The following is a 27186-nucleotide window of genomic DNA, read 5'->3' as shown; positions in this document are numbered from 1 at the left end:
GTGAATTTTGCTCATGAAATTTCCCCAACAATTTCACAAATGTGACCCCTGCACATTTAGACACATACTGCATCATAGCAACCACCTAGCAACCCCCTGGCAACCACTCAGCACCTTGGCAACAACCCACAGCACTCGAGTAAAAAACTCAACATGAAGGCAAACCATCCATTTTTAAATAAATTAAACAATGGCCATTTAATGAATATCATATAAAAAATTACAATGAATTGTATAAAAATCCATGCATTTAAATAAAACCAATAAACAATCTGCATGGTCTTTGTTGACAAAATCGTACAGCAGAAAAATCGTATACATTCGTCATATATATATATATTTAACATAACATTAAAATAACGTCAACCGTACACTCATAAAAAGGAAACGTTGCACGACGCCCCTCGTCAAATAAATTATTTTAGAAAATATTATCTACGTTAAAGTAGGCAATGAGGGCAATGAACAGCTAATGTGCCTTTGATACATTCAGAGAAAAAAACTATGCCGTCACGTTTCAAACGACAAACACAACTGAAAGTACTTCCTTTGATGAAAGGAAAACAAAAAGGCACAAAAATTCCTTCTGTAAAGGATCGTTTGAAAGAAATGCCCACTTTAGACCTTTGTAGTAGATAGATGTGGAATTCTAGAAGTTTAATCGTGTAAATGCTTCAGTCTATCGCTCGATGGAAGGCACGACTCAATAAAACTCGTTGAGTTGCATGCAAAAGCACTAACTATGGACAAGTGTGGAATGGTTTTACACTTCCTTTTTTATAAAAAACCCATTCAATTGTTGAAAAAGCTGGAGTTTGCTTTGCAAAGCCAACGTAAGATTTACAGCCAGTGCTTTTTCTCTGAGGCATTGGTTTCGCACATTCCTAATTGTTAGTAGTCATCCATTAGCATGATTCATTTGGGTGTGCTTTAGTAAACTGAGGGTATAGAAGCAACTTCCAGGTCTTTAAACATATCCACTGCAGATGCTTGTGTCTGTGTTTATATTAACAAAACAAGAGGTATTACTGTATTTCACACGTCATTTTGTTGAACGTAAACTCGCGTTTAAAATTGCGCAGGTTATAGAACTCGTGGATTTAACGTTTCAGATGCCTGAAACATTCGCAAATGCATAAAGGGAAGTTCTGAGAACTCGAAATACAAAAACGGTGAGAATACAAAATTAATCTGAGGTTCGTTGTCGAATTCACTGAACGGGTGCCTTATGAGACGGCAACAGATTCGCTTGAGAGTGAAAATTAGGTTTCTGTGCTTCATTGTGCTGGCTCTTTGGAGTCTCCTGTGCATGTGTGGCCGTGCCCACGGGCATCTCTGGGAGCCCAGAGTGTGTCTGCCCAAAATCCATTATATTTTCTCACATTAAAGACGGGCGCTATTTCCTCTTCCTTCAGTAAAGAAAGAAAAACAGCCCTTTATCTGGCCTCCAAGTCCTCCACCATTACCTCTTGATTTTGGTGACTTTCCCTCCTAAATCTAGAGGTTGTTGAGGTGGTCTCTTTCGCACTGGTGGTGTTTTTCACCAGGTTGGTGTCCGCAGGGCCTCTCAACGGTGAGGAGAGTGGATACGTGGAAGTAGAGGATGTTGGTACCTTCATGTTCTTGCCGGAGGTGATGAGTTCTCCGTATCCCTGCTGGTGGGCGAAAGCGTACGCCGAGCGCCGAGAACTCGTCCGGCGGACTCTCCTGAGGTTCTGCTCTTGAGGACCCTGCCGCCTAGTGGCCTGCTGAAGTAAACGCACCTGCGGGAGGGCAAACGGTTTGAGGTCAGTAAGATTTTCTCTTTTTGAGAAAGAAATGAATACTTTTATTAAGCAAGGTTGCATTAAATTGTTTAAAAGTGTCATTTGTATTGTATTATTTCTATTTAAAATGTTATTCTTTTAAACTTTTTTATTCATCAAAGAACCCTGAAAAAAATATATTATGGTTTCCACAAAAATGCTAAGCAGCACAACTGTTTTCATTATTGATAATAAAAAAAAATGTTGCATCAAATCATCATATTAGACTGATTTCTGAAGGATCATGTGACACTGAAGACTGGAGTAATGATGCTGAACATTCAGCTTTGCATCACAAGAATAAATTACATTTTTAAATACATTCAAATAGAAAACAGTTATTTTAAATTGTAAAAATATTTCACAATATTTCTATTTTTATCGTATTTTTGATCAAATATATGCAGCCTTAGTGAGCAGAGGAGACTCAAAAACAAGATCTTCACAACCCCAAATTTTTTAACGGTAGTGTATTCACTCATTCATAAGGACATGTTAATAACTTTTTTCTTCCCACTGCTGTAAAATTCATGTATGTATGTATAAACCTTGTCAGTGTGTGTGGGATAGAGGTCAGTCCTGATGAACCGGACCGCCACCATGGGCATTATACACACGACTGTGGTGAGGAGGATGACCAGCCACACAATCCCCTGATTCAGAGAGTTACGTGCGGTACCTACAATCAAAAAAAAAAAAAAATTAACTTCAACAATATTTGAAAAAGCTGTTATTGTACACCGGATGGTCCCCCTGACTACTCGCAAATATCTGACTATTTTGGTCTTAGAATGATGCAATCATTGTAACAAAATGCTGTGAATATGGTTTTCACCATTTCTTACATTGAATTTACAGCAAAAATATGATGCTACATCCACACCAGTAGATGTCAGTATGAAGTCCAAGAACAACTGCCTTGGTTGTTTAGGAATTAAAATACAAATATATATATGACAAAACAATAAATAATACTAAAAGTACATCTCTAAATGCATTTAAATTCTTACCTATGAAAGGGAACTGGTTCGGGAATATGGTAAAAATGCTGTCGCTGTGCAAAGCAAAAAGGATCGCAAAGTAAACAGCTAGACTGCCCCATATAAAGAAATGGTTCACAGCGGTCCAGTAGTTGGTGTCAAGCCCAATCTGAAACAAAATGTAATATTTCAAAAATTGTTAGCATAAATTGTATAGAATCCCTGTTAAACTCTTATTTTGAAATATCTGTGACATAACATGTGGGCGGAGTCAGGGACATGCCCGAACAAGTTCATATGGTGCGTTCAAGTCATGTCGTAAAGATCGTATTTACGAGTTGAGAAACTCGTAAGTGGGAAGCTCACGAGAATGAGATTTAGGGTAATTGTGTTTGAATGTCATGAATTTTTTTTTTAAACATCTTTATTATACAATTAGTAAAGCACCTTTATTAAACAAAACATACATTTTTATTTCTCAAATTCACTTATTTTTATCTATATATGGTTTGGGTTAAAGTTAGGGTTAACATCAATCTTTTAGATTCCACAGTCAAGATAAACAGAAATTCGCGTCAAACGTGTCCCTCAGAGAAAAAAAAAAAACTTTTTGTAATTTATTTCTGAAGTAGTAATTTTAATGGACTGAATATTAACAAGCACAAGTGTTAAATTGGCTCACCTGTATACTGACCACAATGACCAAAGAGGTTGCTATGGTGACGGCAAAAGCCTGCTGATCAGAGATTTGTGCGCCGTCATCCCGCACGGCGGTCATGAAGGCTCCATATGGGATGAAGAAGAGGATAAAAGAGGTGCAGACCCCCTGCAGCGTACAGGTGAAGAACTTTCTCTTGTTGAAGAGCTGGTTAAGCTGCCCAGGTCTGTACAAGTTTGGATAGCGTAAACTGTACTGCTCGTTCACATCCTGCAAAACCAACAATCTCAGTGTTAAAAGGCAAAGATTGCAGTGTTTGGTGCTGCTACACAATGCAGCTTTCATGACCAAAAACTGACATCATGACCAGGCTTACCTGATCAAACAGGCCCATGGCCAGAACAGGAAGTGAGGTGTAGACAATGTTGAAGAGTGTGATGAACCACTGGTCGTATACCGTCTGCAATGACAAAATAACAATTATATATACATTTACAATCTTCAATTGAAAGCATATGCATATTGCATCCACAGGCTGAAATATTCACCTGGGCAGAGAATCCACAGAGGAACCCGTACCAGAAATGGACCAGTGTGAAGGCGAAGTTCTTGTAGAAGAAGTAACAGAGGAAGTTGCACATGCGGTGGTAGGACCAGCGCCCGTGGACGAGCAGGAGGCGCTGCAGGTAGCGGAACTGGGCAAAGGAATAGTCAGAGGCCAACACCGCCTGCATGCCCTCCTGTCCGCTGATGCCCACACCAATGTGTGCCGCTGGGGGGGAGCAGACCGTACACACACATCTTTACACACATCTCAAAAAGCCCAGCATATTTCCATAGCAACCACTCTATTAGACCAGCAGTGCATCTGCATCGAATATTTCAGCCGTATGGCGTATATCCTGTATGTCACAAGCACCCGATCACACTGTGCATTAAGAATAAGATAGATAGATAGATACAGTAGATATAAATATGCAGACAGATAGATAGATAGATAGATTGATGGATGGATGGATGGATGGATGGATGGATGGATGGATGGATGGATGGATGGATGGATGGAGGGACGGACGGACGGACGGACAGACAGACAGATAGATAGATAGATAGATAGATAGACAGACAGACAGATGGAAACATGCAGACTAGATAGATAGATAGATAGATAGATAGATAGATAGATAGATAGACAGACAGACAGAAACAAGCAGATAGATAGATAGATAGATAGATAGATAGATAGATAGATAGATAGATAGATAGATAGATAGATAGATAGATAGATAGACAGACAGAAACATGCAGTCTAGATAGATAGATAGATAGATAGATAGATAGATAGATAGATAGACAGACAGACAGATGGAAACATGCAGACTAGATAGATAGATAGATAGATAGATAGATAGATAGATAGATAGATAGATAGATAGATAGATAGATAGATAGACAGACAGACAGATGGAAACATGCAGACTAGATAGATAGATAGATAGATAGATAGATAGATAGATAGATAGATAGATAGATAGATAGATAGACAGACAGACAGAAACAAGCAGATAGATAGATAGATAGATAGATAGATAGATAGATAGATAGATAGATAGATAGATAGATAGATAGATAGACAGACAGAAACATGCAGTCTAGATAGATAGATAGATAGATAGACAGACAGACAGACAGAAACAAGCAGATAGATAGATAGATAGATAGATAGATAGATAGATAGATAGATAGACAGACAGAAACATGCAGTCTAGATAGATAGATAGATAGATAGATAGATAGACAGACAGACAGATGGAAACATGCAGACTAGATAGATAGATAGATAGATAGATAGATAGACAGACAGACAGATGGAAACATGCAGACTAGATAGATAGATAGATAGATAGATAGATAGATAGATAGATAGATAGATAGATAGATAGATAGATAGACAGACAGACAGAAACATGCAGTCTAGATAGATAGATAGATAGATAGATAGATAGATAGATAGATAGATAGATAGATAGATAGATAGATAGATAGATAGATAGGTTGATTGGTTTGGTGTTGTGGATGTACAGTATTATGACAATGATTAGCAGGAAAGTGACGTCTTACTATTGATCATACTGACGTCATTGGCTCCGTCTCCGATGGCGAGAGTGACGGCTTGCTTGTGTCTCTTTATGAGCTCAACCACCTGAGCTTTCTGCAGTGGAGTGACCCGACAGCAGATGACAGTCTTACACAGACACGCCACGTCCACCAGGATCAGCTCCAGGTCTGCCTCCAAGGCATGAGCCTTCATGGTAGATCAACACACACAAACCTTACATTTACTGACATGTATATGCTATCAGCATGTGTCGGCTGAATTGTTTCAATTAAGTTAATTTGTGAGAGTCTTGAGTTGATGTCATTGGCCTCAAGGACAGTTATCCAAGCAAAACCGATTTCTGCCACTCTCTGCCTTAAAAAAAAATCAGGAGAGTGCTGAACCAAATGTTCTTTTTTGAAGACAACGACCATGGTTAGGAGCTTAGCAACACATTATTAAGACAGCAATTAAGTCAAATCCTCTTCAGGACCCAGACGGAGACCCTTACCAAACTGTGTCCGTTGATGATTAAAGCGTACTCTGCGATGATGGTCTCTTCAAAGACGGAGTCACTTGAGTACAATTCTGTCTTTTCCATGTCAAGGCCACTGCTGAATTTCTCTCCGCTGGGTCCCATGATTCTCTCTTTAGCAGTCCTTTGCACAAAGCATCAGAAAATGACATTTTATTTCACTATAACAAACAATAGTTCAATTCAATGTGTCAAAACAGGCTGTAAGACCTTTAATCTTTATACAAGAATGACATTTTTGTTTAGTTAAACGTTACCTGAGCTCCTGTTGAACCTCAAGCATGGTGTGACCTGAGATTATAAACACCTCGTCCATGTCGTCTCTGAGCATGTTACACGAGTAGCCGATGTTCATTGCCGTCTCTGCAACCACAACAGGAACGAGACGGTGAGAATTTGTCTCGATTAGGTCTTCGATGAATGCTATAGGTTCTCATTAGCACCGGTTACCTAGCTTGTCTCCGGTGAGCACCCAGATCTTGATGTTGGCCAAGGTCAGACAGGCAATCGTCTCTGGAACCCCTTCTTGAAGTTTGTCCTCTATCGCTGTAGCACCAAGCAGCTTCAGGAAAAAGAGGGACATTGTTTCAAAAGCAAAATGTAACATAACGCAGTATGACATCATTGTGAATAACTGAATGATTTATCTGGGATTTTTTATTTTCTATTGTAGATTAGACTGTGTCTCAATTTGCATACTAATACTATGTAGTTCACTAATGATGGAAAATGTCATACTTTTAAGTGTGTGGTTAGACAGTGCAGTTGAACATACAGTTGTGTAAAACATGTTTTTGATACTTTGTTGTGTAATATTTGCATAGACGGCACGGCAAGCGTCAGGGTTTGACATTAACCTTTTTGCTCACGAGCCACTGTTGGCTAGTGGTTTTCCAAAGTCATTAGCCACTCAGCATTTTCACTGGCCACAATTTTGAAATTGATACCATGGGGAAAAACTGGCATATAGATATTTTAAAATGTATCTCATAATTTGGCAGCAGGTTTATTGGGTTGCTGTCACTTTAAGACCTAATGCACAGATCCATTAAACTGTTACACAAGCGTTTTCTTTCTCAACTGTTTCCGTTACTTAACTGACTGTGTTTACGTGAATACTCGCCAAGACTGGCATTTTGACATTATTTTGTGTGTATTTGACTGTTTAAATGCAATAAGCAGCAAAAAAGAATTCAATTTAGTACTGAGAGGCAGCTTTATTGGGTGTGAGCACAAATTCTGTGATAGATAGATAGATGGATGGATGGATGGATGGATGAATACATAGATAGATGGATGGATAGATGGATAGATAGACGGATAGATGGATAGATGGATGGATAGATGGATGGATGGATGGATGGATGGATGGATGGATGGATGGATGGATGGATGGATGGATGGATGATGGATGGATGGATAGATAGATGGATGGATAGATGAATAGATAGATGGATGGATGGATGGATGGATGGATGGATGAATACATAGATAGATAGACAGATGGATAGATGGATGGATGGATGGATAGATGAATAGATAGATAGATAGATGGATAGATGGATGGATAGATAGACGGATAGATGGATGGATGGATGGATAGATGAATAGATAGATAGATAGATAGATGGATGATAGATGGATGGATGGATGGATAGATAGGTAGATGGATGGATGGATGGATGGATGGATGGATGGATAGATGAATAGATGGATGGATGGATGGATGAATACATAGATAGATGGATGGATGGATGGATGGATGGATGGATGGATGGATGGATGGATGGATGGATAGATGAATAGATAGATAGATAGATAGATAGATGGATGGATGGATGGATGGATGGATGGATGGATGGATGGATAGATCGATGGATAGATGGATAGATGGATGGATGGATGGATGGATGGATGGATGGATGGATAGATAGATAGATAGATAGATAGATAGATAGATAGATAGATAGGTAGATAGATAGATAGATAGATAGATGGTCTCAATAATAATAAAGTCACATTTACCATCATGCCCTGCTCTATTTCTTCATACAGAGCTCCGAGTTTTTCTTCTCTGTTATCCAGTGTCGTGCTGGCGAACAGCAGTTTCTTCATCCATTTATCAAACACGTCTTCATCCAGGTCTTTGTACGCCAGCGCTAATGTTCTGAGACCCTCCCCGGCGAACTCCTACCACACAGAAACAGAGGACACTCATTTAGCAGAGAGATATATTCAAGGGCGTAACTTTGGGTCTACCATTGGGGGGGTTAAACTCGCTGCATATTTATTAATTTATTTATTGAATAATTTTCTTGTGTAAAAGGTAATTTGCCGTTCCTGTTTTAGAAATACATTGTGATACTTTTACTGATTTAGGCTACTTAACGTAAATGCAGTTGTTCACTTGACTATTTATGCCATAATGACACAGTGTTTAAGCACTAGCCAGCAGTGGCAGCTTCCAATTAATTGATTTTTTGTGTGTTCAATATCTTATAAAAAAAAAACTAACTAAAAAAAAAAACTTAAAGATTAATCAATTGCATCACTGTATTGGCACCTACATGCAGCAAATGTATTATGCACAATTCAACTCTCAATATTACAATATAGGGTGGCACACTGGAGTGCAGCTTGCACCTTTATTCTGAACAGATTTCACATATTGGTGGGCATCACCAAAACTCACCATCCACTAACAAAATCTTTAAGTTTATCTGTTAAAATGTATTTTATTAACATCACATTTTAAAAACTTAACATCAAATAACAGCATTAAAAACTTTCAAAGAGAGAAAATGAAAGTGCAATTATATTATCACTTTGCATGAAATAAGACTCAAAAGTAGATAAAAAAAATTGTGTTTGCATTTAGCCTCTGATAACATCAAATTCAGAAACTGGGAAAGTGTGGACTAGTTGTGCTTTGATTCATTTTGTCACTTTGCAAACTGCAAAAAGAACAAAAAAATTATAAAAAAATAAAAATAATGATAATAATCTCAAATTGAGCCGGAGGTGGTAAATTCCTAATAATTTACGTATTTTTGTTTTTAGGTATTTTAAGATAACTTACCTAAAATACGTTGCGCATACAACTAACGCGATCGTTATAAAGGTGTTTAAACAACAAAACACATCCACTTGCACATATTTGACAATCGGAATATCAGATATATCCTGCTATAGCTAACAAATTTGTGAAATTTTGAATAAAAAGAAATAAAAGCAGATCATCAGTCATTCATTCAGCGCTATTGTGGCTGCGGTGTGACAAGCAATGAATGACGCGTCTCCATGGGAACCATAAAGTGATAGCCTAGCTACTACTTTTAAACTTACGTGTAAAAAGGTTCAGCAAGGCTTACATTTAAATGTGTCTTTGTTTTGTTTTGAGTGTATGGTCAATAAATAAGGGAATTAAAAAGATGGGCACAAAACCTGTTTGTCGCGCCCCATTTGTCATGTCTCTATTCCCCCCCAGCAGTGGGCCGCGCACGCGCCCGCGCCTCACACTTTGAGAAACGCACCTCCGTTTGGTCAGGATTTTTCCTCTTTTTGGCTGGTGTCGACCATAGACTGTAAAAAATGGTGTCGACCAACAATGAAAAATCGTTGTCTGGCTGTCTTTCAGTGTCCTTTTTCATCTTTCCATCCGTTAGCATGCACCGTCAGCTTTCTCCAACCATACACGGGTTTCTTGTATACAAACAATACCGGATGCGCGCGCATCCAGGAGGCAAAAAACCCGCTATCTGTTATGCCGAATTCTGTAAAGATATTGTAATTAACGTAGATTTCCCATTGTTTGTAATTTCTTGTTGACTTAATAATAAACTGCAATTTCAGAGTTGGATCTGTTTGTTTGTGTTTCATATTATTATAACATATGTAAAACGTCCAACTGTTTACGAATCCGGACATACTGTGATGCATGTATGAATTATCATGTTAGACTAAGTTAGTAATGTAATGTTAGCAGTGCAGCATTTGCTTTTATATAAGTTAACCTTGTTTACGTTACGTTACTTTACGACCTGCAGCATTTCATGACTGCACATATAACGTTACATTAGTGTAAATCAAAGATTTGACGATGGATTATGTAGCCTTAGTACCTCCGACCGTGGCGATTATATTAAAAAACTTACTCTCAGCAATGGTGAGATCTTGCCGGATCCCTACGCAATACATGACGATCTTTGGATTGCGGATGACAAATAGTGGCCAGCAATTGTATGGCCTGATATAGGCTATATAATTATCTTATTCAGACACCAAGTGTGTATACAAAATAAATGATTAGAGCGTACAAATCCATTGATGCATACAACTACGTGCTATGTGGTCATGTGCAGCTCGTCAAATTATGAATAGAAAGAATAGCCTATAACATACTTCCTTCTTCTGTCCCACTCTTCCATTTGCCTAAATTTGGAATTACTTGCAACATGTATAATTTAAATGAGCAGATAAAACACAACAGATAGGCCTGCATATAAATAAATTACGCAACAACTTCTTTGCATTTTGACTTAGAGACAACACCACCACTATGCTACTAGCCTAAACCCTTTACTCCGATACGAAGACCGCGGGTCTATTGCCTCCTGGTTGCGTGCGCAAGCAGTGATGACGTCGCCGAGAAACCCATGTATTCATCCCAGCGACTGCGCAATATAGTGAACAAACTTGGTAGAGAAAGCGGGTTGGGTAATACCAAGTAGTCGGCGGTGCGGTGGGCGGGAAGTACATTACAGATTATTTAAAATATGATACTATCTTTCTTGCTGGCAAATGAAATAAATAAAACGAACAAAAGTATTCATTCGGAATATTTCATATTTATTTTAATATGGGGGGGGGGGGGGTTATATTAGCTGGATCAGATTTTTGGGGGGGTCATAACCCCCGTAACCCCCGTGCTTATCTCACCATGAAAATTGCAATAAATTACATCAAATGTTTCTTCAGTGAAAATAAGGAGCACGCTACGCAGTTCTTCCCATCTTTGATCTAATTTGAGTTAAGTTTGCTATCATTATTTGCTATTTTTATCCCACTAGCACAGCTTCTCCAGTGACGTGAGTCTTATTGCACTTTGAGGGCCCGCAGAAAGCCATAAATGAGACATGAATAATGGACAGCGTCTCAGTCTGTAATAAGTACGGCCCATAGGCTGCTTTTAGACTGACCAGTCTAGCTCTAGACAATAGTGTTATTGTTTCTTTGAATATGGTTTGAGAGGTTGACTTCATTGATAATATTTACAGCTAAACACTACACTTTTACATTTTCTGAGGAAATTCTTCTGGTTTTTGCAATAGAAGTACCTTTGTCGAAGTAGCTAATATAAATGCTAACAATAATGTGCAGGCAAGGACATTAATGAAACACCAAACACCAAAAGTGTTTGTATAAAGTGTTTTCCATCTGAAAAGCCTACAAGACACGTAATGGAATTGATCTGAATAAAATAAAGCTTATCTCTACTAAGACAGAGCTTTTAGCCATGGAGAAAATGAGCCTTGTTTGTATCGACTGTGCCGCTCTGACACTCACGTTGCTGTAATTTGTCAAGTGGAGTGGTGCGTCTACATCTCTAGTGTCACGATTCTCAAGCGCATTGAGTGGAGTAGAAACAAACACAGAATGAAAAGACTTAAAAAATACAAGAATCTGCATAACCTGAAGCTTATAATTATTAAGGTTTTTAGTGATGCCTAAATAAGACCAAAGTTTGGTAACAGTATGAGTTTCAGACAGTAATACCACGGTATTTCGTTACTATTTCAGGTTATGAGGCACTCCAAAGTACTTGTTTTAGCATAAAAGTACAAAGATTACCATGGTAAATGAACATGAAAGAACATGGTATTGTTTTGATAAAGGCCCAAAACATGGTTTTACCATGGTATTCCATTCAACAACATATTAAGATGGTAAATGTCCAACGACATGGTTTCACCACGATAATGCATCCAAATAACATGATATCATGGTAAACACCAAACAACATGGTTTTACCACGGTTTTACAGTACATCAAAATGACATGCCCTGAAAACATGGCCTTCCCAGGATATCACATCAAAATAACATAAATGTAAATGCCCAACAACATGATTTTTACCATGGTTCTACATGGTATTATTATAGTACATGCCTAAAAACATAGTATTACCATGTAAAATCCAAAAAAAACATGGCATTAGCATGGTAAATGCCAAACAACATGGTTTTACAATGATACTGGTAATGCATCCAAATAACATAGTACCCAGAACATGTGGAGGAAACAAGATACAGTATTTCCATGGCAAATGCCCCAAAACATGGTCTTACCGTGGTATTCCATCCAAGTTCCAAGGTATTAACATGGTAAATGCCCAACAACATTGTTTTACCATGGTACTGCATCCATAATGGCATTATTATAGTAAATGGCACAAAAAAGAAATGGTATTACCATAGCAAAAGACACTGTCTTACTTTGGTATCACATCCAAAAAACTTGGTATTATTATAGTAAATGCTCAACAACATGGTTTACCATGGTGCTGCATTCAAATAGCATGGTATGACAACAGTACATGCCCCAAAACTGGTTTTACCATGGTAAATGCCCCCATGGTCTTACCATGATATTGCATCTAACTGACATGGTATTATAATGTAAATAACCCAAAACATGGTTTAAACATGTTATCTCAACCAAATAACATAGTATTACCATGCTTCATTCACAAAAAAACATGTTATCGCCACAATACATGCCCAAAAATGGTATCACCATGGTGCCACATCCAAAAAAACAACAAAAAACAGTAATATCATTCATGGTACTCTTTTGACACTTTCTTGTTAGTGGCAGCACACCACAGTACTATACTAGCTAGGGATCAACATCCACAACAGGATAAAAGGGAAGGGTGGCTTAATAATAGAGACTCACATTAAGGTGCTCTGAGGTAGTAAACACAAGCTCTTCATTAGATGGGTCCAGCCTGTCGAAGACAATAGTGTCGGCTCCTTTTGAGTAAAGCTTTAACTGCCCCTTTGGGTTCCTCACTGCGGAAGAGACAGGAAATGAGAGTGCTACTTATAAATATACAAGTATACAACAGTATCAACAGACCAGCCAACTATTGATTCCTCAATGTGAATGGATGAATTATGCATACAGACCCATAAGAGCGAGAATTATGTCAGGGATAGCTTTTGTGAAATATTAAAGTTATCAGACAATACAAGATTGTGACTAAGATTACATAAAAATGTAAAAGTTTTTATTTAAAATGTCTTGAAGATTTCAAAAATGAATCAGAACCAACCAATGACGCTCATTCTCTTCCGGACGTTGTTGAAGTCTAAAATGGCTATTAGCTGATAGGTGACCGCCTGACCCATCTCATATAAAGTGATGGTTTCCGGCGTTCGAGACCGGAATACGAAGCCAAAGTTGCGTGCAGCAGTAACCAGGGCTCCTTCATCCGGAGATTGTGCCTGATACACCAGCTCACCTTCAACATGGAATCATTTCAATCAAAGTCCACTCAAAATCTCTTCTGCTGCATAATACAACAAAAGGATGCGAAGATATATTTAAGGTGTTTGTGGTCCAGTTTACCCTCATTTCTCTCCTCTGGCATGACGGTGTGGCAGAGCGCTAACAGACGGAAGAATTCCTGCACCAGAGGCTCTTCCAGCTTGATGGCCTCAACCAAACTGCTGTCATGGAAACGGAATTTCCGGTCCATCAGTGGGTTGAAGGAGAAATCTACACATGGTGTTTTCTACAAGAGTCAGAGACAAGTGTGACTGCCAAATCTGTATTTTGTCTATTATATAAAAAAAAAGAAGAAATTTTATCTTATAGGTATTTATAAGTAAGATAGTTGTTGTAGTAGTTATGTTTAGGTATTGGGTTGGATTAAGGGATGTAGAATATGGTCATGCAGAATAGCATTAATATGTGCTTTATAAGTACTAATAAACAGTCAATATGCTAGTAATATGAACAACAGCCGAAATGTATAATTTCCCTGTTAACCCTGTAAAGCCGCTTTAAAACAATCTGTTGTGTATAAAGCGCTATATAAATAAAGTTGACTTGACTAATGAGAAACTAGTAAATAGTGAATGTTTTCCATAATCTAAAGTGTTACCAAACATTTAAATATAACTAGATGAGTAAAGGTTGAAGACAAACTTTGATATTGGCTTGACAAAGCCAGGTTTGAAAGTTTAAAATAACTTTGAACAGCTTGAAGTTAATAAAAGGTTTTACTGAGAGAAGGAAAAGTTTGCTAGCATGAATTAGTAGGTTGTTAGCATGATTAACATGTGACTAGCATGAATTAACATTTTGCTAGCATGTTTTAACATGCTGATAGCATGAATTAACATGTTGCTAGCATGATTTAACAGGTTGCTAACACGATTTAACACATTGTTAACATGTTTCAGCTTGTTGGTAGCATGAATTAACATGCTGCTAACATGATTTAACACATTGCTAGCATGAATTAGCATGTTTTAACACTTTGCTAGCATAATCTAATACTTTGCTAGCTTGAATTAGCATGTTGCTAGCATGAATTAACAATGCTAGCATGTTTTTACACACTGCTAGCTAGCATGAATTAACATGTTGCTAACACAATTTAGCACTTTGGTAGCATTAATTAGCATGTTGCTTGTAGCATGTAGCATAATTACCATGTTTTAACACTTTGCTAACATAATTTAACACTTTGTTAGCATGAATTAGCATGTTGTCTTATGATAGTCATTAAGCTTTGCTATTGATAGACATCTTAAATACTCTATAAGTCTTATTGTACAAAAGTTTAGACCGACCCCCTATGCGACTTTTCGTGGTTTTGATCGTCCATTTAATGAAAATCGTAAGTCGGATCAGTTAGAAAATATATAGCACACGGAGTCAGAACAGTCTGAAAGCCAACATAATTATTATTTTTTAAATTAATATTTTATGCATTTTTTAAAATAATTAATAATAAAATAATTAATTTAAGAAATAATTTAAATAAACAACTTGTTTCTTTACCTCTGTAATATCCACTTTATGCCCAAACTCATCATAAACATCACCTGGACAAACAAAATCACATCTATTAATACATATATCCACATGTGTCTGTAAGTGTGGACGTACAACAGGAGGTGTTGAAGCGTACCGTAGGTCTTCCCATTGATGGAACACTTATTGAACACCATGATGTTCTGGGTCAGGGTGCCTGTTTTGTCTGAGAAGATAAACTCCACCTGGCCCAGCTCCTCGTTGAGGGTGGTGGTGCGCGCCTCGGCGGGAGTGTCCTTGCGGCTGTAGTACATTCGTCTGTCCCAGTTTATAAAGTAGCTGTGGCCCAGCCGCAAAACTTCTACGCTGTAATATAGTAAGTTAATGTCCAAGTCTTCTTTTTTTGTCCTTAAAGGTGCAGTAAGTGATTTCTGAGAAACACTGTTGAACATTTAAATCAAACAATTTTGTAAATATTTGCTAGATGTCTGTTCTGAGTGTGTGATAATTTTTTGTTTGTTGAACATAGTCCTGGCTGTGTAAATAGAAGAATAAAAGTTACTCGGGAATGATCCACGGAGCACAAAAACACTCTTGTAGCCAATCAGCAAAAAGGGGCGTATCCGCTCATGATGGGGATGAGAGAGAGAGAGAGAGAGAGAGAGAGAGAGCAGGACATTTGTGGAAAGACTGAGGAAAGAGAGATGGCTGAGATATTACCAAAGATGAAAAGGTCAGAAGAATATGATTGGAAGAAGAAGGGTTGTGATGAGCAAGGACGTCTAGGACGTGTTAATATTGGAAAAGCTTTTCAGGTCTGAAAACGGACGCTGAGGTTGCTTTGTTTCTGCTCGATAAATCTTTTTCACAGAAGTAAGATATGCTGTTGTTGAGTCACAGATGATTCTTCCATACTTGCGCAAGCTTTCTGATGCGGCAGCTGTTAGCGGTTGCCTGTGTTTCGTAGCGTGTTCGTTATTTTGGGGGCGGAGCAATGAAGGGAGGGGTGTGTTTGTTTGGGTGTCGATTGCAAATATCAACAGTGTTTCTCAGAAATCGCTTACTGCGCCTTTAATTTATTTATCTGTAAGAATTTTTTTTTGTCTGTACATTGTTTTGTATAAAAAATATATAAAAATAGATACACATTTGAAATTATAAAATAGAAAGTCTAAATTATGAGATATTACAAAAGTCATAATTGAAATATTAAGTTATGTTTATGACAAAAAGTATTGAGATAAAGTCATAATTAGGACAAAAAAAGTCATAATTACTGCATTCAAATTATGATTTACCACAGCATGCTTTTTAAAATCGCAATTATTAGATAAAGAATCCACCCCCAGTTTCACAGACAAGGCTTAAGATCGTCCAGGACTAAGATACATGTTTGAGCTGTTTTAACTGAAAGCAACTTGCATTGGCGTATCTTGACACTCAGGTCAACGTGTGCTGGTCAACGAGTGGATCTCTGAGCTGGTGTGAGTGAGTGGAGGCGGGACTAATTTGCATATTCATAGAACCGGGTTTACTAAATGAGGCAAGGGTGTAGAGTTACATTCAAGCTATTTTAAGGCATGAATAATTTTTTTTCAAGGAATTTTTTTTTAAATATGTCATTTTGGTGATCAAAGATGAGTTTTAAGGGATGAAATTATTGACTACAGGGGGACTTTAAAATATGCCACTACCATAGTTTTGTCTCTAGATGCACACCAGTTATGTGTTTTTTTTTTTTTCTAAGGCACGTTTATCAAAGCTACTTAAATGTCCTAATTGAACTAAGAAGTAATCCTGGCTTAATCTAAGCCCTGTCTGTGAAACCAGACCATAAAGTCTTAATTATATGATTAAAAATCTAAATTATTACATACCAAGTCATAATTATGAGATAAAAAGTTAAAATTATGACAAAAAGTAATAATTGCGAAATAAAAAGCTGAATTTATGAGATTAGGACATTAAAAAAATCACATAACTTTAGACTTTGAGATTTGCCATTGAGATGACTGGGAAAAATGTCCCAATTATCCTGAATTAACAATATGTCATAATTATGATTTTCTTAAGTGGATTCCATACATTGCACATATACAATGTCTGACTTTAGGTAAATTTTTGTCAATGTTTTTTTTTTACAGCAAACAATACTGTGTTGGGTTGCCACTTCATGTTCAAAGTGAAACCTGTTGTCCTGAAGCAAAACCAGTTTACCATCACATTGAATGATCTGACCTACCTAACATAAAGTGAGATGGGCACAACAGTGTTAAGGATGATAACGTAGGACCAGAAGGTCAGGAAGCCAGACAAGACTGCATTGATCGTGAGTTCCTTCCACTGAAGATACGCCCAAAAGTTGCTGCCAACACTCTGCTCCCAAATGGTGTTTCCGATGGCCAGGATGATCCCCATACAGATGAGAAACCCAAAGATCTGGAAAACCAGGAAATATGTCTCCACTGAATAATTTTCAATCCTCAAAATGAAAATTCTCTCATCATTTAATCACCCTAATGTCGTTCCAAAGACTTTCATTTATCTTTGAAACACAAATCAAGATGGTTTAAATAAAATCTGAGTGATTTCTTTCCCTCCACTGAAAGTCTATTCACCCAAAACTCTTCTAAAGAAACACGATCGCTTATATGATGAACAGATTTATGGACAGAAATCTCTCAGAGATTTGCGTTTCGAAGATGAACAAAAGTTTTATGGGTCTGGAATGACATGAGATTGAGTAATTGACAAAAGTTTCATTTTTGGGTGAACTATCCCTTTAACGCATGCAAAGCGTTTTACAATAACAAAATGAACTGCCCTTTTGAAAGGCTGGCGGCATGAGTAAGTGAGATGCCACATGTCGATCATTCCCAGCATGCTCCACACACACTCACCCACAGCACTAAGGTGTTCATCAGTTTGTCGATGCTGGTCCTTTTGAACTTCGTACTCCCACAGTTTTGCATGAGCTTGGTTTGGAGTCCTGATGGAGACAATCAGAACAGAGTTCATCTCAGGACAGATCATGGTGTGCATTAGGAGCTAAGCATAGATAATAACATTGATTACAGATGAGGCAGAAGAACTAAGCAGTCAATATGTCTCTGAGGAACATCTACTCAAGATAGCTAATCAATAATCTGTGAAAATGCCATTCGCCTAGGACAATTAATGGAGGAATATTGAAGAGAAACGTACCGGCGAAGATGACCAAGCCGAAACACCAATCGGTGTTACGGAGCACACAGCCTCTCAAGAGCATTTTCTCATTGTCCAGAGGATACTTATTATCTTCCCAGTATAGAGTCCCTGTGAACTTATCCAGTTTGTTGTTGGGAGGCTCGCAGATGACTTCCCCTGGAAGACACGTTCAAAGACAACATGTGACAGGAAGATGTTTATTGTTTTTTTATCGCATTATCGTTTATCATTAGACACTTTCACCAATTGGAAAGTCCACCAAAAGTGAAACATTGATCATAAGTGATCACCCGGATTTAGACCTACCTATATTGTATTTATATAAATCGTTCACAGGCAAATTTGCTTCATGTATTTCCCCGGCGTTGAAATCAGGCACATATAAATGTCAAGAAACATGATTCCTGGCTGCATGTCAATATCCATGGATCACTGGATCTTTGTTAAAGGAGTAGTTCACTTTCAAATAAAAAATTCCTGATAATTTACTCACCCCCATGTCATCTAAGATGTCCATGTCTTTCTTTCTTCAGTCGAAAAGAAATTAAAGGGTTAGTTCACCCAAAAATGAAAATCTGTCTGTAATCATTCACCCTCATGTTGTTCCAACCCCGTAAGACTTTCGTTCATCTCCGGAACACAAATTAAGATATTTTTGATTAAATCTGAGAGCTGTCTCACTCCTCCATAGGCTTCTATGGGATCGAAACTTGCCAGCCCAGAAAGTTAGAAAAGACAATGTTTAAAATAGTCCGAGTGACTACAGTGGCTCAACCATAAGTTTATCAAGCGACGAGAAGACATTTTGTGCGCAAAAAAAACACAAAAATAACGACTTTATTCAACTATTAATTTTCTTCTGTGCGGCCTCTGAGTGAGTTCACGTAGTGTAACAGCACAGCGCTTCTGGGTTGTACATCCATCCATAGAAATAAGAGTCTTATCTAGCGAAACGATCGGCCATTTTCTAAAAATAAATAAAAATGATATACTTTTTAACCACAAATGCCCGTCTTGTACCATCTCTGAGATGTGCCACGCATTACGTCATCACGATGGAAAGGTCACGCGAGATATATCGTTAAACATCCAGGATATGCACACGTCAGGACCATTTTAAACAATAAACTGACACAAATACAAATAAATATATAAACACTGGGTCGGTTCTTCCGACTACATCACGCGTCACCTTTCCAACGTGATGACGTAATGTGTGGCGCTTCTCAGAGATGGTACAATTTGTAAAAAAAAATATTTTAGGAAATGACCGATCGTTTCGCTAGATAAGACCCTTATTTCTCAGCTGGGATCGTGCAGAGCCTTTGAAAGCTGCATTGAGACGGACATTTGAACCATTTGAAGTCCATTATATGGAGAAAAATCCTGGAATATTTTCCTCAAAAACCTTAATTTCTTTTCGACTGAAGAAAGAAAGACATGGACATCTTAGATGACATCGGGGCGAGTAAATTATCAGGAATTTTTTATTTGAAAGTGAACTACTCCTTTTAAGTTGTAAGGAACACTATATAGAGTCCAACCTTTAGTTTAAACTGATAATCGTTTGTTTTACTCGCGTTTTCGCAGTTTCCCCAATTCGATCCAGTCTGGCTGAGGGAAAGTGACGTCAATGCATACCCTCATTTAATGGAATTTTAAGGGGATTTTTGATGTTTGTTCAAACACTAAATTAAAAGCACCCCATTAAAGCCATATAATTTGAACTATCACTCATGTTCGTATTACAAACAATATGGAATTAGTGTGTTCAAATCCCTAATCCTAATTAGAAGCATTGGAACTGGATTGCATTGGATAGCATTGGATAGTACTATAGCCAATATCATTTTTGTCCAATTTCACGAATGCAGAGGCTTCACTCTGGATTAACTTTAATGGAATCCAAGCGAAAACACTACAAATCTCATTACAAACGCTCCTTCGAAAGAAACACACGGGCATACCAAAGGTTCCTCAAGAGAAAGCCACAGAGATCGATCTAATCGATGTGACGGATGCAATAAGTGTTTATGTTTACTCGTGTTGACTCAAGTTCATTTCTGTTGATGGTGCAATAATGGTGTGTGTGTTTGAATAAAAGCTTTACCATTAAAGTCTGCAAGCCTAGCAACATCGTCCCCGAGGTCTGAGGTTACAGTCAAGGCCTGGCGCACCTTCAGGTTGGTTTCTCTGTTGGAATGGGAAAGAGTCGATAGAATGAAAGAGGCTCATGATCGTGTCATGCTCTCACTGCTATACAGTCAGTCACAAAATCGAATTTGAGATGCTTGTGCTGGATGTTGAACACGTCCAAAGGGAAGTGAAGCACGCAATATTAGCGCAACCACACACATTTCACAGAAAACATCTCACCCATCTAGCTCTGCAGTCTCGATATAGCAAAGTCCATAGGGCTCACTGCTGGAGAGGAGGAGAAGGTCAGCCTGTACACAGGAGAGAGAGCGGACACTGAAAGCTGTGCAAAACTCATAAATCATGTGCTGGATTAGTCTACTCCACTCTGCTATCTATTAAAATCTGCAGATAATGCCAGTCATATTGGGATCATCAGAATCTTTTTCTGTCAGTTTGATGGTATAGTTGTTGTGTTTAGGTGCCAAGGTTTGTAAGTTTTTATTTCGCTCCTGGCTGGTTGTCTATGGCAGCCAATAGAACCATATGGTAAAACGTTATGAAAATTGGTGTAATAACAAAATTTAACCAAATTTCAAATTTCAACTTTTTCCAAAAGTTTCAAATAACTTTTAAACTTTCAATCTAGGATTAAAAAAAAATGCTAAGGGGTCCTCAAGATTACTTACATTTTTTCAAATTAAACAAAAAAAAGCAAAACTTTAAAGTAAGCTAAAACCACAAAAAATCAAGATATCAATATTTCTTATTTCTTATTTTAATCTATGGACACTACTAAATTCTATAAATTAAAAAATCAATACACTCAGAAACTCAAAATTTCTACCTGATAAAAAAATAATATATATATATATATATATATATATATATATATATATATATATATATATATATAGTTATTTATTTTTTATTTTAGCTTTGGGTGTTTTATTTGTATATATTTTGTTTGATTTTATTTCTATAGACAAAACAATATAAATAGTATACAATTTAATATTGGCCATTTTTCAGTTTTAGGTCATAACAAAATTGGCTTGTTGGCTTATTGGCTTATTGCATCAGCCTAATTACGTTTTTTGTTAACAACATTAAGCAACATTTCTTTTAAGCAAAACTGACTGATGATCTTCAGACCAGTTTTATATAAGTATAATTAATTATTTCATTCCAATGAAAAAAGAAAGAAACTTATGAATTTGACCTTAAATACATACATGGAAGTGAGTCTGGATCTTGACCATAATTTCACTAATTGAAATGAATCTCAGAACAGTTTTTGACAATTAAAGTTAATAAATTAGGGTTAAATCTGCTCATATGCATTGAAGCATAAAATAATATGTCTGATGTTGTTTAACTCTTTGGATCGTGATTAGTACAACCCACATGATGTGATTACCATATCCGCTATATTTATTATATTTACCATACTAAAGTTAGTCTGTTAGGCTGTATATATTAGCAAAAGATTCAAACTTACAGCAACAAACTGATTGTTCTCAAGTTTGATGATATCACCCACTCTTACATTCATCCATTTCTCAATCTGCAGTCTGAAAGAGAGATATTTTCATGTGTTACAGGTCAATCGTTATTCATTTCTTATACATCTTAAAGCATGTACAATTCAATAACTGTGTCTCAACAGCAAGACATAAAGCAGAAAATGCTGATATGTGGCATAAATGCACTTACTTTCCTTTGATGAGTACCTGAGACTGCCGGGTGTTGACTTGTTGATCACTTTTATGGCGAAACTAAAATCCGAAACAGATCAATTACAACAAACATCGGTTTAGCTTATTTCAGCTTATTCCTTTATGAATGCAGTATTCAGAGTTATAAAGATAAACAGGACAAGAATAGATTCTCACATAGTCATCAGTAGCATCTTTGACAGCTGTGATAGCAAGAACCAACACCAAAGGCACAATGGTGGTGAACCACGAAAGAGATGAGATTTCTGGAATTAACTAGAACACACAACAGAGTATTAGCGTTGTATAACATTAAAGAGATAGTTTGCCCCAAAATAAAAATTCTGTCATCATTTATTCACCCTCATGTTGTTCCAAACCTGTATGGCTTTCGTTCTTCTGCAGAACACAAAAGAAGATGTCCAAAAGATATTTTGGTGTCCAAACCAACAATGGACCACAGGGACTTTCATTTTCTTTTCTTTTGTGTTGTACAGAAGAAAGAAAGTCATACAGGTTTGGAACGACATTGTCAGTTGCCATACACATAACAACATTTTCAGTATCACGTAGAACCAAATCCATGAAATTCAGGATCAAATCGTTTTATAAATGAGGCCCCAGATTTATCTTCAGTAATTTCATAAGTGGCGAACCTGCAGTATCAGCAGCACTAGGAAGTAGGCGTTCGCAAACCGTTGAAACTGCTCGAACAAGTTAATGGGCAGGAAGGTGAAAACGTTGTATTTTGCTGTCTTGATGCAATTGTCCTGGAAAAGAATCATAGAAAATAAAACAATTCTAACTTTGAGTTTTAATTCTAACTGACAATTACAATACAAGAGAAGTTTCTTTCAATAGCACATTTTAAAACAGAAGAAGTTGACCTAAGTGCTTTAAAGATACACTACTGTTCAAAGTTTGGAGTGGTAATATTTTTGAACATTAGGGTTTTTAAACATTTTGAACATTAGTTGCTCAGATGCTCTCCAAGGCTGCTTTTAACTGATCAAAAATACAGTAAAAACAGTAATATTGTGAAATATTATTACAATTTAAAATAGATTCAATAGATTTTCAAATGTAATTTATTCCTGTGATGTCAAAGCTGAATTTTCAGCATCAATATTCCAGTCTTCGGTGTCAATCATGTGCTGATTTGCTGATTAAATCATTTTCAACATTTATTGTATTTAACACAATTTAATTTTTGTTCTGTTTTCAAGATTCTCTGGTGAACAGAAGTAGTTAATCACTTATTTTGAATGAATAATGAACAAACTTTCATTAAAGCATTCATTAATCTCAGTTAAAGGTGAAGTACGCAATTTCTGAGAAACGCTGTAGAAAGTGGATCGGACCGAGCAGCACAACGCACTTGTAGCCAATCAGCAGCAGGGGGTGTGTCCACTCATGAGGGGGGAGGAGAGAGAGTGAGCAAGAGGAAGATTTGAAGAAAGACTGTAGAAAGAGAGATGACTGAGAGACATTACAAAAGAGAAAAGCTCAGAGGAATATCACTGGAAAAGGAAGGGTCACGATCGGGCTTTAGGACCTTTAGGTAAGGGCTTTAGGACCCGCGTTATTATTAGAAAAGCTTCTATTTTCTATTCTATCTTTTTCTATGTGTTCACTGAAACAAGATCTGCTGTTGTTGTAATGTTAGCTATAGTAACATGACAGTTTTGAATGTCATTGTTTCTCTGGAGCTGCTGTGCTGCTGGCGACTAACAACCAAACTCTTGCTTGTATATAATTTACTCTTGTGTACTGTATGTTAATTATTTTGTTCTTCCTTGTCAATCGTTCGTCATCACATTTTGCTTCACTTCAGCTATGATAAAGAGACATCCACTCCTGCATTGCGTGTTCGTGCATTTTGGAGGCGGAGCAATGAACTGAGGGGTGTGTTTATTTAGACTGATTTCAAATAGTGTTTCTCAGAAATCGCTTACTGTACCTTTAATGTTAATTTCAATCCATTCAATCTATTATTAAAATCAAAAGTTGCATTTGTTAATATTATTTAATGGAACTAAGGTAACATGAACTAACTAACATTAAGAACGATTAATAAATACTGTGACAAATGTATTGCACATTAATGCATTAACTTATGTAAACTAGTGGGACCTTATTGTAAAGTGTTACCAATAAAAGACATCTATAGACTTACAGCATAACTGAACCTCTCATTGTAGTCCCGATCGTTGGCTCGAACATGACGTTCCTCCTCTAGAGTTGAACAGAAGTTAAGTTTAGTAAATTATTGGAAAGAAACACCTGAGGCACCATCAAGTACATCTCCATAGAATAACAGACGTGAACTTTCAGAACAACATGCACTAACACCCAAAACCAAGATCCAATGTGTCTCTCAATATCAGTCTGGATTAGTTTGTCCACTAAAAAGATCCTCCTCATAATCTCCTCTTACTTTGTTTCTGGAAGTGAGCGAGGAGCCATAAATGGACTTGATATTTTCAAAAGCCACTAACAGCGATGTCTCAAGAGCGATGCCTATGACATCAGAGAATAAATCACTCAGCAAATGAGGGAAGTTAAAATAGAAAGAGTGTAAGAGAGAACCTATCATTGACTCTTAGAAATCAAACATCTCCTGGAAGAAGTTTCCATAGACGTAATCCAGCTCTTCCAGGATATTTCCCCCTGTTTATCATTTCGCCCTCGCCCCAATCCCACAAGCCCTTGAAGCTCTACCTTGTCCGGGTGATTTTGAGTGTGGGTTCCAGCCTCCTCTCCCTGGTACTAACATCCATATCCATCGCAGCGCCATTGCCTGTTTGCAATGTCATTCTTCGAGTGGCACAGACAAACGTTCAGGCGTTAGATTAAACCCTAAAACCCCTTCAGTGCTAATCAAATTACAGAGTCATTAACAAACCATGAAGTACTTCATAGTCTGCTTTCTGTTGGGCAGCTAGTTTGTGGAACGCAGCAGACGGTGCCTACACTTGTCTGTGAGTGCGCAAGATTGAGACGCGTCCCGTCTGTGGAATTTCATCGCCTGCAGGGCTTATGCTTATTAGCATAAAACTACTCCTAATCATTTACTAGCTCTTCACTGAGGAGTTAAGGAGGCGTCTGGCATTATAAACACAGTACTTGGTTTCGGAAGAATAGTTTATTGAAGTTGAAGTTACTGAAGTTGCTCTTTTATTCTTTGCTAATTAAAAATGTCTGAGACATAAAGGAAAGAACAACACTGTTGGGACAAGTCAGCATGAAACAGAAGTTGTGATAGTCTTTTATATGCTATTGTGATGTATATCCGAGTGAAATGGCTTCTCCAACAAGAAAAAATGTAGGACGGGGCTTGGTTTTGTCCAGTGGGAATTGATTGGATGGTTGTGGTTTGCTATTGGTGGTTCTCATGACAGGTGTGTGAGTGACAGGTTGCCCCGCCCTCACGCCATTAAACACATCATCAGAGAAGAGATGTTGCTGCTAGAGGGAGGGGAAGTTATTTTGATTAAAGATTATAAGGACACATAAAAGGACGAGCTAACTATCAGAAAAATAGCTTTTTATTTGAGGTTTGTAATTTTTTTCTCAATTGTATTACTTTTTTAATCTTCTTTACACTGTCTTAAATACAATTGAAAACCTTAATTAGTGAGATTTCCAGAATTTTCTAGCAAAAAACACTAATATAGACACCAGAATATGAAATAGGCTAAAAATAGTCTAAGTTAAGCTGGTTATCAATTAACTTTATAATAAATTTTTACCATAAATGTAAGAAAAGTATTGGATTTGTTTTCCTTCCAATAACATGGACACTTGCGGCACAACATAATGCATACTCAACCTCAATCTTTTTCATAGTATCTCATATGTTTATAGTCTGTGACTCAATAGCTGAAGATGTTGGATGTACTGTTCAACCGCAGGAGGATTTACTGTACAATGTTCTTTGTGTTACTATAACATCATGGTGACGTGAAACATAATCTCAATCGATCGGAATTTGGGGATCTGGGCTGGAGTCCAGATTATATTTTGCTGACTCGAGGGTCACTTTATATCATGGCCTGAGTTGAACCGCACTGCAGTCACTCCAGAAGTTCATCAAGTTCACAGCCAGATGTGCTGTACAGGAACTGTTCGCAAGACTTAGAGTCTCTAGATCCCACACTGTTTGCGCTTCTGACATGAATAATGATCAAACTGACAATTTTTGCCTGGTGGACTATAAGACGAGGGAAAAATTCCTATTCCTATCAAAAATTATGATTTTTACTAGTAAGAATTGTATTTCTGATATGTGAAATAGTAGGAAATCAATTATTGATATCAACAATTGAATTTGAAAGGCAGACTATTGTCACGATTTGGTCTTGTCTTGGTCACGTTTCATGTCATTTTTATGTTGTCCATGTCTGTCATGTGACTCCCTGTTTGTCATGTGTCTTGTTATTTGTTAATCTGTCTGATCATTGTTCACAGGTGTCCCTTGTCTTGTCATAAGTCTGTGTATTTAAGCCCTCATGTTTGTCGTGTGTCTTTGTCAAGTATTGTTTCCTGTAGTCTGCTGTTGTGTGAGTTCATGTTCATGCCTTGGTTTTTGTTTTCATGCCACGCCATGTTATGTTTTAATTGTAATAAACTGCACTTGGGTTCTTTATAACTTGCCTCCAGTGGAATCCCTTTACAACTATGGTGACATTACAATTACAGATATCAAGAATTATAATTTTTACTAGTTGAAATAAAAATTTTGACATCAAGAATTTGAGGTCTGTGAGTGATAACAAGAATTCATGTTTTTACTAGTGGAAATGTAATTCCTGATATCAAAAATAGCCATTGTTAGGGACAGTTTATGGATGGTTAATGGTTATGGTTAATTTATGGAATGGAGCACCAGAGGAAAATAGGGGAGGGTCATGTCTTTTTATTCTTTGTTGAGGGGAGGGTCACCCAACTTTTGTTTTCATGAAAACAGCAACATTTCAAAGTGGCTTGTTTGGTGCATAT

At 37.3% G+C, this 27186-nt stretch overlaps 1 protein-coding gene across 1 annotated transcript; it reads right to left on the bottom strand.

Moving 5' to 3' along the window:
* Nucleotides 1-176: 176 nt before the first annotated feature.
* Nucleotides 177-24982, bottom strand: atp8b4 (ATPase phospholipid transporting 8B4; the record flags this gene model as incomplete). The annotated part of the gene is made up of 27 exons (XM_081355867.1): nucleotides 177-1763; nucleotides 2354-2484; nucleotides 2816-2954; nucleotides 3468-3713; nucleotides 3820-3903; nucleotides 3992-4215; nucleotides 5565-5748; nucleotides 6053-6200; nucleotides 6334-6439; nucleotides 6527-6638; nucleotides 8102-8266; nucleotides 13034-13149; nucleotides 13413-13601; nucleotides 13709-13874; nucleotides 15152-15195; nucleotides 15282-15490; nucleotides 17367-17563; nucleotides 18025-18113; nucleotides 18329-18487; nucleotides 20442-20524; nucleotides 20708-20778; nucleotides 21969-22041; nucleotides 22184-22245; nucleotides 22363-22461; nucleotides 22842-22955; nucleotides 24362-24420; nucleotides 24907-24982. The coding sequence occupies 27 exons, from the start codon at nucleotides 24980-24982 to the stop codon at nucleotides 1437-1439; spliced, it is 3672 nt and encodes a 1223-aa protein (XP_081211993.1). The 3' UTR covers nucleotides 177-1436.
* Between the last annotated feature and the right edge of the window lie 2204 nt (nucleotides 24983-27186).

Source organism: Scardinius erythrophthalmus (assembly GCF_964197995.2).
Source record: "Scardinius erythrophthalmus genome assembly, chromosome: 24".
In the NCBI taxonomy this organism is placed as follows: Eukaryota; Metazoa; Chordata; class Actinopteri; order Cypriniformes; family Leuciscidae; genus Scardinius; species Scardinius erythrophthalmus.
The sequence above is the reverse complement of the archived record's forward strand: the minus strand, read 5'-3'. Positions and strand labels throughout refer to the sequence as shown.